General features: G+C 37.9%; 1 protein-coding gene across 4 annotated transcripts in view; it reads left to right on the top strand.

Moving 5' to 3' along the window:
- The window catches only part of ENTHD1 (ENTH domain containing 1), a 91,474-nt gene that overhangs the window by 1,799 nt on the left and 76,571 nt on the right, over positions 1-13,104 (top strand). For 3 of the 4 annotated variants that reach the window (XM_081590203.1, XM_081590204.1, XM_081590206.1), the window contains one exon: positions 2,867-3,370. The exons of the other annotated variant lie outside the window; for it this stretch is intronic. In XM_081590203.1, coding sequence (XP_081446329.1) covers positions 3,022-3,370 — 349 coding nt within the window. In that variant the 5' untranslated portion in view covers positions 2,867-3,021. The remainder of the gene's footprint in view (positions 1-2,866; positions 3,371-13,104) is intronic. 4 annotated transcript variants of the gene reach the window in all.

Here is a 13,104-nt window from a genome sequence, read left to right as displayed (position 1 = left end):
TGGAGTAAGAAAATTAAGAGACGTTTTATATCTCATTATTTGTTTATCTTGGAAGTGTTGAAGGGAGAAACCTCCTTAACTAACTGATGTTTTTGAAAGTATGCAGCATGTTTTATATTTATTATATCTTCCACAAATCTATATAAAGATAAGTACTCAAGAAATACTTATTGATTGATTTGAAAATGTTTGCTTAAAACTCTAAAGTTAAAACTAGGTATTAACTCTAGTTTTAACTCTAGATTCATAAGCAAACATTAGAATTTTACTTGACAATTGCAAGGGCTGGATTATATTTTTAAATGTCATATTTATAACCCAAAGCTGTAGAATCAATTCATGTTTATCCAAAAGCAAAATCAGTCCACCATGTGGTCATTCATGCGACATATTGAGTGCCTGCTAGGTACCTGTTTATGCAGTAGAATTTACTGATAAGATGATCATGGTTGCTGCTCTCAAGGAGTTTCTAATCTGGTGGTGGAGAAAGCCGAAGAAAAAATGACAAACACATAATTATACATCCTGATAAGTGTCATGAAGGAAATAAACTGGGTCTGAAGAGAGCATGATGGGAAGACCTAAGTAGTAAGTGTGGTGGGTGAAGGCCTCTCAGAGGAGAAAACCCAAATTTACAACATGAAATATCTTACTTCCCTCCGTTTCTATAAATTATAAGGACTTGGATAGCCGGACAGCCGAAATTCAGGTGTGAATATTTATCCTCTTGGGCACTACTTTTGTCTCGTATTATATCACTATATTTACGATCTCAAACTTTTGAAGGACTGAGTAAACTGAGCGTTTGCATATAGCCAGGTGTCTAAAACACATAATAAACCAACCTGATTTACAATGAACACAAATGAATTTCTTATTAGCTTGAGAAGATTTCAAGATTTCAAGTAGTAGAATGGTGTGTTATGTATTCTGTGTTCATGTCACAATGTTCTGTACGTTAGTAAATAATACTAATTCACTTATCCAGACATTTTTCTTTAGTTTTTTGAATGATTAAGAATATATTTAATTTTGATAAGTCCAGAACATCCCATTGTAAACTACTCTATTGGATGGAAGGCTATTATGTAGATAATTTTCTGTGGCAGAAACTTCATTTACGAAAACATTTTTTTAATTTAAAAATGCAAGAATAGAGGAAAACCTAGATATTATGATTTTGTCCCTCCAAAATATACATAGGTAGCTATTTGAAAAAGAAAAAAGTTTTAACAACTGTGTTCAATTCTAGCAAGTTATGATTCCAACAAGGCTTTTTTTTTTTAATAGACTTGTGAAGAAGCAGATCAATATTTGTTGCTCCAAGCCAATGTCACAGTACATCTCTGCATTGAGTGAGCTTGGTAGAGGGCAAAAAAGGACAATAGAAAAAGAAAACCCTCGTGATTGAAAATTTTAATAGCTTATTGAAACAAGTTATAAGTCGAGTTTTCACTGTAGGAGTGAGTCAGATAAAAATGTCTGTATTCAAGGTGCAAACAGGAGAGAAAATCAGAAAATTGTAAAAGCACACAATTTCTCTTTTTCTGTCTAGGGTTGATGATGGTCTCTTTAGGAGAAATCTTAATTAAATAGATACATTTTCTATCTTGTTTATTTGAGAATGTGTTGCACTTTTATCAAAAACAAAAATGATTACTTATTCCCTTCTCTTATTTTTAAAAAAGAAGTGATAGTTTATTTAGGCTGCTTCTGAAAATTATGCCTTCCCTAAATACGGAGAAATTAATCAAGCCTGAGCTAAAAATGGAGAAGGTCAAGGAAGAGAAACAAAACTAAAAATAGCAAGCACATTTGTTATGGATTTTTAGCATTTTTCTTAAGTAAGTGTGTATTTCCTCTAGTAAAATCTGATTATAGATTGTTGAGCCTTCATTGGGTCTGGATGCTTATCAGGGAATATTTTTCTAAAGCTGAATAAAGAAAGTAATTTAACCTTTTCCTTTGACTTACCAACCTACCAGGACTAAAATGTTGGTTTAGGGTGTCGTGGGTTACATGTGGAGTCCAGTGAGGACAATTTCTTAATAGTTGATGATCCTCCCTTCTTTTAGATTAACAAGAAAACAGACCATATTTAGATTTGATTCTAATGACTTGTAAGTTCTGAAAAGGATACAACCAAAGGTCAGTTGATTGTAAGACTCAGTTTTCGCTTGATTACTCTCAGGACATAACATATTTATATGTGACAACAAATCTTGAGATGTCACAGTACAAGTTCCATTTTCTTGTCCACCATTAATTTGTCCACTGTCCTTGTAATGCTTTATAATAATTTTATTTCTGGCCAAAGAGGTTCAGGGATACTTTTTTTTTTTTTAATTTTTGACTGTGCTGGGTCTTTGTTACTGCACCTGGGCTTTCTCTAGTTTTGGTGAGTGGGGGCTATTCTCTAGTTGTGGTACCTGGGCTTCTCATTGCAGGGGCTTCTCTTGTGGAGCATGGGCTCTCGAGCATGCAGTCTTCAGTAGTTGTGATACATGGGCTTACTTGCCTTGTAGAATGTGGAATCTTCCCGGACCAAGGATTGAACCCACGTCCCCTGGCATTGTCAGGCAGATTCTTAACCACTGGACCACCAGGGAAGTCCCAATGATACTGTCAATGGAAACTTTGAGGTCTCAAAAGACCACTTATGTTTCTTTAAATAACATAGGCTAATCCCTCCTGAGGTATTTTCCCATATTGATCCTAGGAACATTTATGTGGCCCCCTCAATTCTGGCTGATGTATGTGAGGCGCTGATTTGGAAACTACAGCTAAATTTTTCAGACTGAATTGCTCTTCAGGAGACATTTTAAAAATATTTAACTTACTTATTTTTTTGTGTATTCCTTTGCAGAAAATTGATACCTTGTCAAGGTGGAGATTAGTCATTTGTATTTGGGAGCAGCAGACTTGGGGACCAACTACCTCTCAAGGGTTCTATAAACCAATGACATAAACACCTATTCTGTTGCTCTCATTCCCCATCTCACCTTCAAATTTGTCTTACCTATGGCATTCAGGAGGCAAGTGAAAAACTTCGTGAAAAATTACTCAGATGCTGAAATAAAAGTCAGGGAAGCAACTTCTAATGACCCTTGGGGTCCTTCCAGTTCTCTAATGTTAGATATCAGCGACCTGACTTTCAACACAACTTCTCTCTCTGAAATTATGAACATGCTATGGCAGAGACTCAGTGACCACGGGAAGAACTGGCTCCATGTGTATAAATCCCTTATCCTAATGGATTATCTCATCAAGAATGGATCAAAGAAAGTTATTCAGCATTGCAGAGATGGGTACTGTAACCTTCAAACACTGAAAGATTTTCAACACATAGACAAAGCTGGAGAAGATCAAGGTACCAGATGGAGAAGTTTATACAGTGTGCTAGTAAAGAGGAAGAGTGTGGGAGGGGGTTACTTTAAAGCAGAAGCTGGGGGAAAGTAGTTCTTAAATGTACTAGCTACCTTTCCTCTGGGACAGTTTGGGTTTCCTGTTTAATCCTTTGTGTTGACTCTTGAGTGCCTTTGAAAACAATGTATATATATTTTTCAAAGTGATGTGTGAAACTAACACAGTTAGGTGCCTGATAAAATGACACCTCGTAGACAATGAACATATAAGAGAGATCATGTAGTATTCATCTTTCTCGACCTGACTTACTTCACTTAGCATAATGCCCTCAAGGTCCATTCCTGTTGTTGCACAAGGCAAGATTTCATTCTTTTGGACCTCGAGGGCATTGTGCAAAGTGAAATAAGGCAGACTGAGAAAGGCAAATATTGTATGATTTCTCTTACATGTGGAGTTAAAAAAAAGACAAGTTTATAGGTACAGAGAACGGATTAGCAGTTGTCAGAGGCAGAGGGAGGGAAGAAAATGTGTGAACTGTTTTTGTTTTAGTCTAAATAAATTGATTTAAAAAATAAAGTGAAAAAAAAAAAAACCCAAGTACACCAAAAAGTTAAAAAGTGGAACTTGAGTTCCTGCTTAATTTACATATGACAAAATAGCAATGAATAATTTTCCATGAGCAAGCTTCATGATTGAAGTCAAGGAACTATGTCCTTGGAGTAAATGTGTTATTTTAGGGAGCTAATATAAACTATTACCCCTGGTACTATTTTATAAAGATACAGGATATCATATTAAGATCTCTTTCATGAGTTAAAAGCTCAGAGTCATGAGTTAAAAGCTCAGAGTCTGTTATCAAATAGGGTTGTCTTTCAACCTGGGGTTGAATCCTGACTCTGCTTCTGCCTAACTGTATATACTAAGGTAATTTACTAGATTACTTGAGCCCTCAGTTTAGCTCCTTGTGCATTGGGATAATAACAATGTCTGTCTCATAGGATGGTTGTGAGGAGTGCAAATATGTTTGCCTAGTCCTCCTCAAAGGATGTCATCTCCATGAGGGCAGAGACTTTGTCTACCTTGCCCATTGCTGGGTCTCAGCAGAAGAGGTGCCATCAACATTTGTTGAGAGAGATAATAAATGGAAGAAGGAATATGCAATTGTCCCAATTTTGTTTAAAAAATTATATTTATGTATATGAGGTTTATTATATAGAGTTTAACAAGTGGTCCTGGTAGGATTAGAGATGATTTTTTTTTTAAATTGTGCTGTTGTGTTTTTTTGTTTGTTTTGGCTGCCCTGCACGGCCTGCAGGGTCTTAGTTCCCATACCAGGGACCAAACCTGCACCCCCCGCAACGGAAGCTCGGAGTCTCAACCACTGGAGCACCAGGGAAGTCCCTACAGATAATTTGTATTTTGCTTTATATAAACTTGTATATTTAAAAACACAGTTTATAATTAGACCAAATGAAATTAACATGGCCATGTGGAAAAAAAAGAACAAAATGAATAAACTAGGAGGCATGACAACTTGATATAATAATGTCACTGTTTCCGTAAGTCCACCCAAACTCATGTCTATTGAGTCAGTGATGCCATCCAGCCATCTCATCCTCTGTCGTCCATTTCTCCTCCTGCCCTCAATCTTTCCCAGCATCAGGGTCTTTTCCAGTGAGTCAGCTCTTTGTATCAGGTGGCCAAAGTATTGGAGTCTCAGCTTCAACATTAGTCCTTCCAATGAACACCCAGGACTGATCTCCTTTAGGATGGACTGGTTGGATCTCCTTGCAGTCCAAGGGACTCTCAAGAGTCTTCTCAACACCACAGTTCAAAAGCATCAATTCTTCGGTGCTCAGCTTTCTTTATAGTCCAACTCTCACATCCATACATGACCACTGGAAAAACCATAGCCTTGACTAGATGGACCTTTGTTGGCAAAGTAATGTCTCTGCTTTTTAACATGCTGTCTAGGTTGGTCATAACTTTCCTTCCAAGGAGTAAGCGTCTTTTAATTTCATGGCTGCAGTCACCATCTGCAGTGATTTTGGAGCCCAGAAAAATAAAGTCAGCCACTGTTTCCACTGTTTCCCCATCTATCTGCCATGAAGTGATGGGACCGGATGTCATGATCTTAGTTTTCTGAATGTTGAGCTTTAAGCCAACTTTTTCACTCTCCTCTTTCACTTTCATCAAGAGGCTCTTTAGTTCTTCTTCACTTTCTGCCATAAGGGTGGTGTCATCCGCATATCTGAGGTTATTGATATTTCTCCCGGCAATCTTGATTCCAGCTTGTGCTTCCTCCAGCCCAGCATTTCTCATGATGTACTCTGCATATAAGTTAAATAAGCAAGGTGACAATATACAGCCTTGACGTACTCCTTTTCCTATTTGGAACCAGTCTGTTGTTCCATGTCCAGTTCTAACTGTTGCTTCCTGACCTGCATATAGGTTTCTCAAGAGACAGGTCAAGTGGTCTGGTATTCCCACCTCTTTCAGAATTTTCCACAGTTTGTTGTGATCCACACAGTCAAAGGCTTTGGCATAGTCAATGAAGCAGAAATAGATGTTTTTCTGGAACTCTCTTGCTTTTTCGATGATCCATCAGATGTTGGCAATTTGATCTCTGGTTCCTCTGCCTTTTCTAAAACCAGCTTGAACATCTGAAAGTTCACCAAGTCACGTATTGCTGAAGCCTGGCTTGGAAAATTTTAAGCATTACTTTACTAGCGTGTGCTGCTGCTAAGTCACTTCAGTTGTGTCCAACTCTGTGCGACCCCACAGACGGCAGCCCACCAGGCTCCCCCATCCCTGGGATTCTCCAGGCAAGAACACTGGAGTGGGTTGCCATTTCCTTCTCCAATGCATGTGAGGTGAGTGCAATTGTGCAGTAGTTTGAGCATTCTTTGGCATTGCCTTTCTTTGGGATTGGAATGAAACTGTAATTCGTAATTATAATTAGACTGGAATTTAGTCATAAGTGTGAGAAACTGTTTCCAAAGACTATGGACTCTTCAGAAACTATGATGGGAGTAGTTTTATGAATACAGAAATTTAGGTCATGAAGTAATATTGTCGGGGGTGGAAGAGAAGTAGGGAAAGGCTGCATAGGATATTGCACTGGGATGATTCAGTAGTGCCTGATATTGTTCTACAGTGGTAAAGAATCAGCACTTCCTCCCATCTAAAGTCAAATTATAATTTGTTAAAGTGAATAGCCTTATGAATCATGAGAAGAGGATAAAATTCAGTGCATTCTCTGTTAAGTATCCCTTTTAAAAATAGTCTTTTTAGAGCAGTTTTAGGGTTACAGAAAAATGATGCAGAAAGTACAGAGTTCCCACACACCCTTCCCCACCTACACATGGTTTCTCCTGTTAACATCTTGCATTAGTGTGGTACATTTGTTACAATTAAACCAGTGTTGATACATTAATATTAACTAAAAGTCCTTAGTTTACACAAAGTGTTCATGCTTTGTGTTCTGCAGTTCCATGTGTTTTGAAAAATGCTTAATGTCATGTATCTACCATTACAGTTTTGTGCAGAATAGTTTCACTGCCTTGAAAGTGCCCTGTGTCCCACCTGTCCATCCTTTCTCCCCTGCCTTCAGCCCTTGGCAGTCACTGACCTTTTTATTGTTTCTGTAGTTTTTTTTTTTTCCAGACTGCCATATAGTTGGAATCATTCCATAAGTAGCTTTTTCAGAATTTTTTTTTCACTTAGCAATATGCTTTTAAGATTCTTCTATATCTTTTATAGCTTGAGAGCTGATTTTTTTTTTACTTAAAAAAACAGCTTTATTCAGACATAATTCATACACCATACAGTTCACCCATTTAGAGGGCACAATCCTATGACTTTTGATGTATAATTAATTTTTAAAATTGAGATAAAATAAATGTAACATAAAGTTTGCCATTTTAAGTGTATGATTCAGTGGCATTCATTACATTCATACTGTGGTGCAACCATCACCACTGTCTGTTTCCAAACTTTTTCATCACCCCAAACAGGAACTCCGTAACCATTCAGCAGCAGCTCCCTTGCTAACCTCTAATCTACTTCTTGTCTCTATCATTTTGCTTATTTTGGGTACCTCGTAAAGTGGAATCATGTAGTACTTGTTTTTTTGTGTGTTTGGCTTATGTCACTTACCGTGTCCTCCAAGTTCAGCCATGTTAGAAGATGTATCAGAACTTCATTCTTTTTATACTGAATCACATTCCTTTGTAGGTACTTAACCACGTTTTATCTGTTCATCTGTTGATGGGTTCTTGGGTTGTTTTCACCTTTCGGCTATTGTGAATAATGCTGCTGTGAACTCTAGTGTACAAGTTATCAGAGTCCTGCTTTCAGTTTCTTTGAGAGTATACTTAGGGGTGGAATTGCTGGGTCACGTGGTAAGTCAATATTTAGCTTTTTGAGGAACCACTAAACTGTTTTTCTTGGCAGCTGCACCATTTTACATTCCCACTGCTGCTGCTCCTGCTGCTAAGTCGCTTCAGTCGTGTCTGACTCTGTGCGACCCCATAGACGGTAGCCCACAGGCTCCCCTGTCCCTGGGATTCTCCAGGCAAGAACACTGGAGTGGGTTGCCATTTCCTTCTCCAATGCATGAAAGTGAAAAGTGAAAGTGAAGTCACTCAGTTGTGTCCGACTCTGAGCGACCCCATGGACTGCAGCCTACCAGGCTCCTCTGTCCATGGGATTTTCCAGGCAAGAGTACTGGAGTGGGGTGCCATTGCTATGTACTAATAGGAGGATTGCTGTTAACCTCCTTGGTAATCCTGTTATTGTTTTATCTTTTTTTATTATAGCCATTCTGCTGATGTAAAGCAATATTAATACCTTACTGTGGTTTTAATTTACAGTTTCCTGAAGACTAATGATGTTGAGTATCTTCTTGTGTTTGTTGGGCCATTTATATGTCTTCTTTAGAGAAATGTCTATCCAAATTCTTTGCCCATTAAAAAATTTTTTTTGAGTTTTTAAAGAGTTCTTTATGTATTTTGGATATAAGACCTTTATCCAGATAGGTGATTTGTAGGTATCTTCTCCCATTCTGTATAGGTTGTCTTTTTCCTTTCTTGATTAAATTTTGAAGAAGTCCATTTTATCTGTTTTTCCTTTGGTTGCTTGTACTTTGTGTCATAAGTAAGAAGTCATTGCCTAGTCTAAAGTCACAAAGGTTTGCACCTAGGTTTTCTTCTAAGAGTTTTGTAGTTTTAGCTATTACATTAATCTTGGGTCCAACTTTGAATTAATTTTTATATATGATGTGAGGTAGAGGTCCAAACTCATTGTTTTATACCCAGTTGTCCCACTACTCTTTGCTGAAAAGAGTATTCTTTCCTCGTTGAATTATATTGGCATGCTTGCAGAAATCAATCAACCATAGACATATGTGCTTATTTCTGTACTCTTAATTCTGTTCCATTGAGCTATACATCTATTCTTATGCTTGTGCCACACTATTTTGATTATTGTCACTTTGTAGTAAGTTTTCCATGGGGTCGCGAAGAGTCAGACACGACTGAGTGACTTCACTTTCATGCATTGGAGAAGGAAATGGCAACCCACTCCAATGTTCTTGCCTGGAGAATCCCAGGGACGGGGGAGCCTGGTGGGCTGCCGTCTATGGGGTCACACAGAGTCGGACACGACTGAAGCGACTTAGCAGCAGCAGCAGCAGCAGCAGAAAGTTTTGAAATAAAGGAATATGACTTTATTTCCAAGTCTAACTTTGTTCTTTTCTGGTATCATTTTGGCTGTTCTGGGTCCCTTGCATTTCCATATCAAGTTTAGCGTCAGCTTGTCAATTCTGCAAAAAAAACATCTAGAATTTTGTTTGAGATTACACTGAGTCTGAAGATCAATTTCAGGAATATTGCCATGTAAATAATATTATTTCCTCAAATTCATAAACGTAAGAAATCATTCCTTTTATTTAGGTCTTCTTTCATTTCTTTCAAACATGTTTTATAGTATTCATTGTACAAGTTTTATTTCTTTTGCTAAAATTTATTTCTAATTTTGTTTTGTACTGCTATAAAGGAAACTATGGGTACTTCCGTGGAGGTCCAGTGGTTAAGACTGTGCACTTCTACTGCAGTAAGCACAGGAACTAAGAACTTATATAGACAAAAAAAAAAAACAACACACACAAAAATAGTTTTCTTAATTTCATTTTCAGATTTTTTCATTGCTAATGTGTAGAAATTCAGCTGGTCATCTGATTTTTGTATATTGATCTTGTATTTTACTACTCTGTTATAATATTTTCTGTAATAACTATTAGCTATAATAGTTTTGGGGTGTTTTTGGTCTTTTTTTTTGTAGATTTCTTTGATTTCCTACATACAAGATTATGTCATCTGCAAATAGAGATAATTTTATTTCTTCCTTTCTACTCTGGATGCCTCTTATTTCTTTTTCTCTCTTAGCTGCTCTGTCTAAAACCTCCTGTACAATGATGAATAGAAATGGTGAGAACAGACATTCTTGTCTTGTTCTTGATCTTAAGAGCTTTCAGTCTTTCACCATTAAGTATGATGTTCCATCTATCATGTGCTCAGTCGTGTCTGACTCTTTTGCGATCCCATGGACTGTAGCCCACCAGGCTCCTCTGTCCATAGGATTTTCCAGGCAGAATACTGGAGTGGGTTGTCATTTCCTCCTCCAGGGGATCTTCCCAACCCAGGGATTGAAACTGAGTCTCCTGCATTGCAGACAGATTCTTTCCCACTGAGCCATTGGGGAAGCCTTGAGTATGATGTTAGGGATGGGTTTTTCATAAATACTCCTTATAAGGTTGCTGGAGTTCTCTCCTGTTCCTAGTCTGTTGAGTGTGTTTCTCAGGATAGGGTGTTGACTTTTGTCAGATGCCTTTTCTGCACCAGTTGATGTTATGTTATGTGTTTTTCCCTGTTTATTCTATTAATATGGTGCATTATATAGATTTTCATAAGTGAAACAACCTTGCATTTTTAGCAGAAATCCCACTTGGTCATGGTGTATGTCCTCTTTTTTTAAGTGCTTATTTTAGGTCAGGTTGAGGCTTAATGATGAAACTGGAGAATATCTTCTTGGGTTTTGAGCATGCTGTACTACTTAATCCAGAAATTACAAAGGCATTAGCTTCTATTAGGGTTAAATTTATTATTAAAATTAGATACTAATTAAAATTTTGCAAGCCCAAGAGTTAGATTTATTTTTTCTTTAAGGAGATGATTCAAAACTACAGACATTTAACTCTTTCTTTTTTTTAATTTTAAATTTATTTTTTAATTGAAGGATAATTGTTTTATAGAATTGTGTTAGTTTCTGCCAAATATCAACATGAATCAGCCATAGGTATACATATGTCCCCTCCCTCTTGAACCTCCCTCCCATCTCTCTCCCCATCCCACCCCTCTAGGTTGTTAGAGCCCTGGTTTGAATTCCCTGAGTCACACAGCAAATTCCCATTGGCTATCTATTTTACATATGGTAATATAAGCTTCCATGTTTAGTTCAGTTCAGTACAGTTCAGTCGCTCAGTCGTGTCCTACTCTTTGCGACCCCATGGATTGCAGCACACCAGGCCTCCCTGTCCATCACCAACTCCTGGAGCTTGCTCAAATTCATGTCCATCGAGTTGGTAATGCCATCCAATCATCTCATCCTCTGACATCCCCTTCTCCTCCTGTCTTCAATCTTTCCCAGCATCAGGGTCTTTTCCAATGAGTCAGCTCTTCACATCAGGTGGCCAAAGTATTGGTGCTTCAGCTTCAGCATCAGTCCTTCCAATGAATATTCAGGGTTGATTTCCTTTAGGACTGAGTGGTTTGATCTCCTTGCAGTCCAAAGAGATTCTCAAGAGTCTTCTCCAACACCACAGTTCAAAAGCATCAGTTCTTCAGTGCTCAGCTTTCTTCACCATCCAGCTCTCACATCCATACATGACTACTGGAAAAGCCATAGCTGTTACTCTCTGCATACATCCCACCATCCTCCTTCCTTCTTTCCTACCCCCATGTCCATAAGTCTGTTTTCTATGTCTGTGTCTCCAGTGAAAGTGAAAGTCCCTCAGTCATGTCCGACTCGTTGTGACCCCATGGAATAGTCCATGGAATTCTCCAGGCCAGAATACTGGAGTGAGTAGCCATTCTCTTCAGGGGATCGTCCCAACCCAGGGATCGAACCTAGGTCTCCGGTATTGCAGGCTGATTCTTTACCAGCTGAGCCACCAGGGAAGCCTAAGAATACTGGAGTGGGTGGCCTATTCCTTCTCCAGCGGATCTTCCCGACCCAGGAATCGAACCGGGGTCTCCTGCGTTGTAGGCAGATGCTCTACCTGCTGAGCTACCAGGGAAGCCCTGCTGCCCTGCAAATAATTTGATCAATACTGTCTTTCTAGGTTCCATATATATGCGTTGTGTGCGTGCTAAGTTGCTTCAGTCGTATCCAAATCTTTGCGACCCTATAGAAAGGTTTCTCTGACCGTTGGATTATCCAGGCAAGAACACTGGAGTGGGTTGCCATTCCCTTCTCCGAGGGATCTTCCCGACCCAGGGGTTGAACTCGAGTCTCTTATGTCTCCTACATCGGCAGGCGGGTTCTTTACCACTAGCGCCACCTGGAGTATATGATATTTGTTTTTCCCCAAGAGTTAGGTTTTAAAAAGGCATATTTTTTTGGATAATGGTGAATGGGATATAATCATTTTTGTACTTCACAAAACGGCTATGTTATTACTGTATTTACCACTATGATAATATCTTTTTAAATGGAAAGAGAGGGTTGGCCATTGCCTTAAAGAGTTTATGAGCTATTTTGAGAGTTAAAGTAGATAAGCATGCAATTATCAATATACAGGAAAATCTATGTATTCATTTATACCTTTTATATGTACAAAGTATCGTATGTACAGTTATGGTTGAATACACTGTCTTTCAAATTACCTAATGTTTGAGTTTAGGATTAAAGAAATACAACTGTGCTGTGTTGGACTTTATAAATACTCACTTTGTTAGCATCAAGAAAGCAAAAAAAAAAAAAAAAAGACAAGTTAGAACTGAATGTCACCAGAAGCATACTACAGTTGACCCTTGAACAACATGGGGGTTAGGGCGCTGACACTGTCCTCCTCCAGTGAACAGTGGAAAATCTGAACATAACTTTATAGCCTATTTTCAGTTTCACATTCTCAGGTTCACCCAGCAATGGATTGTGTAGTATCATAGTACATATTTCTTGAAAAAAAAAAATCTATATTTAAGTGAATGCACGTAGTTCAAACCCATGTTGTTCAAGGGTCAACTGCATATTCATGTTGATTATGGAAGGCATATTAGTTATCGATTGATAACATTGGTGCACACTACCAATTTAATAAAAACTAATGAAAAGTTATTGCTTTGGGGAAAATATTACTTATTTTATGTTTTATACACTTCTCTTTTTGTGTTTGTTCTCTAGTGAGTGTAACATATTAGAATAGTAGCTCTTGAGATAATTCATACATAAATAAATGTATACATATATTTAGGGGGTGGATGCATGTGTAAAACTTTGTTATTGACGAGATGAGCTGTTCAAATAGTTCAAAACGACTGGTTCTCATGATAATGTCAGGATTGTTAGTGTGTTCCCAATCTACTTTTCTACTCATTTCTTTAGTTTTCAATCTAGTGCATTGTATCATCAAGCAATCCTGATATATTATTTGCTTATACACCTCTACTGTACTTAAGA

Source organism: Giraffa tippelskirchi, chromosome 4 (assembly GCF_054371585.1).
Source record: "Giraffa tippelskirchi isolate mGirTip1 chromosome 4, T2T-mGirTip1v1.2.pri, whole genome shotgun sequence".
In the NCBI taxonomy this organism is placed as follows: Eukaryota; Metazoa; Chordata; class Mammalia; order Artiodactyla; family Giraffidae; genus Giraffa; species Giraffa tippelskirchi.
Note: the sequence above shows the minus strand (reverse complement) of the source record. Positions and strands in the feature narration are given on the sequence as shown.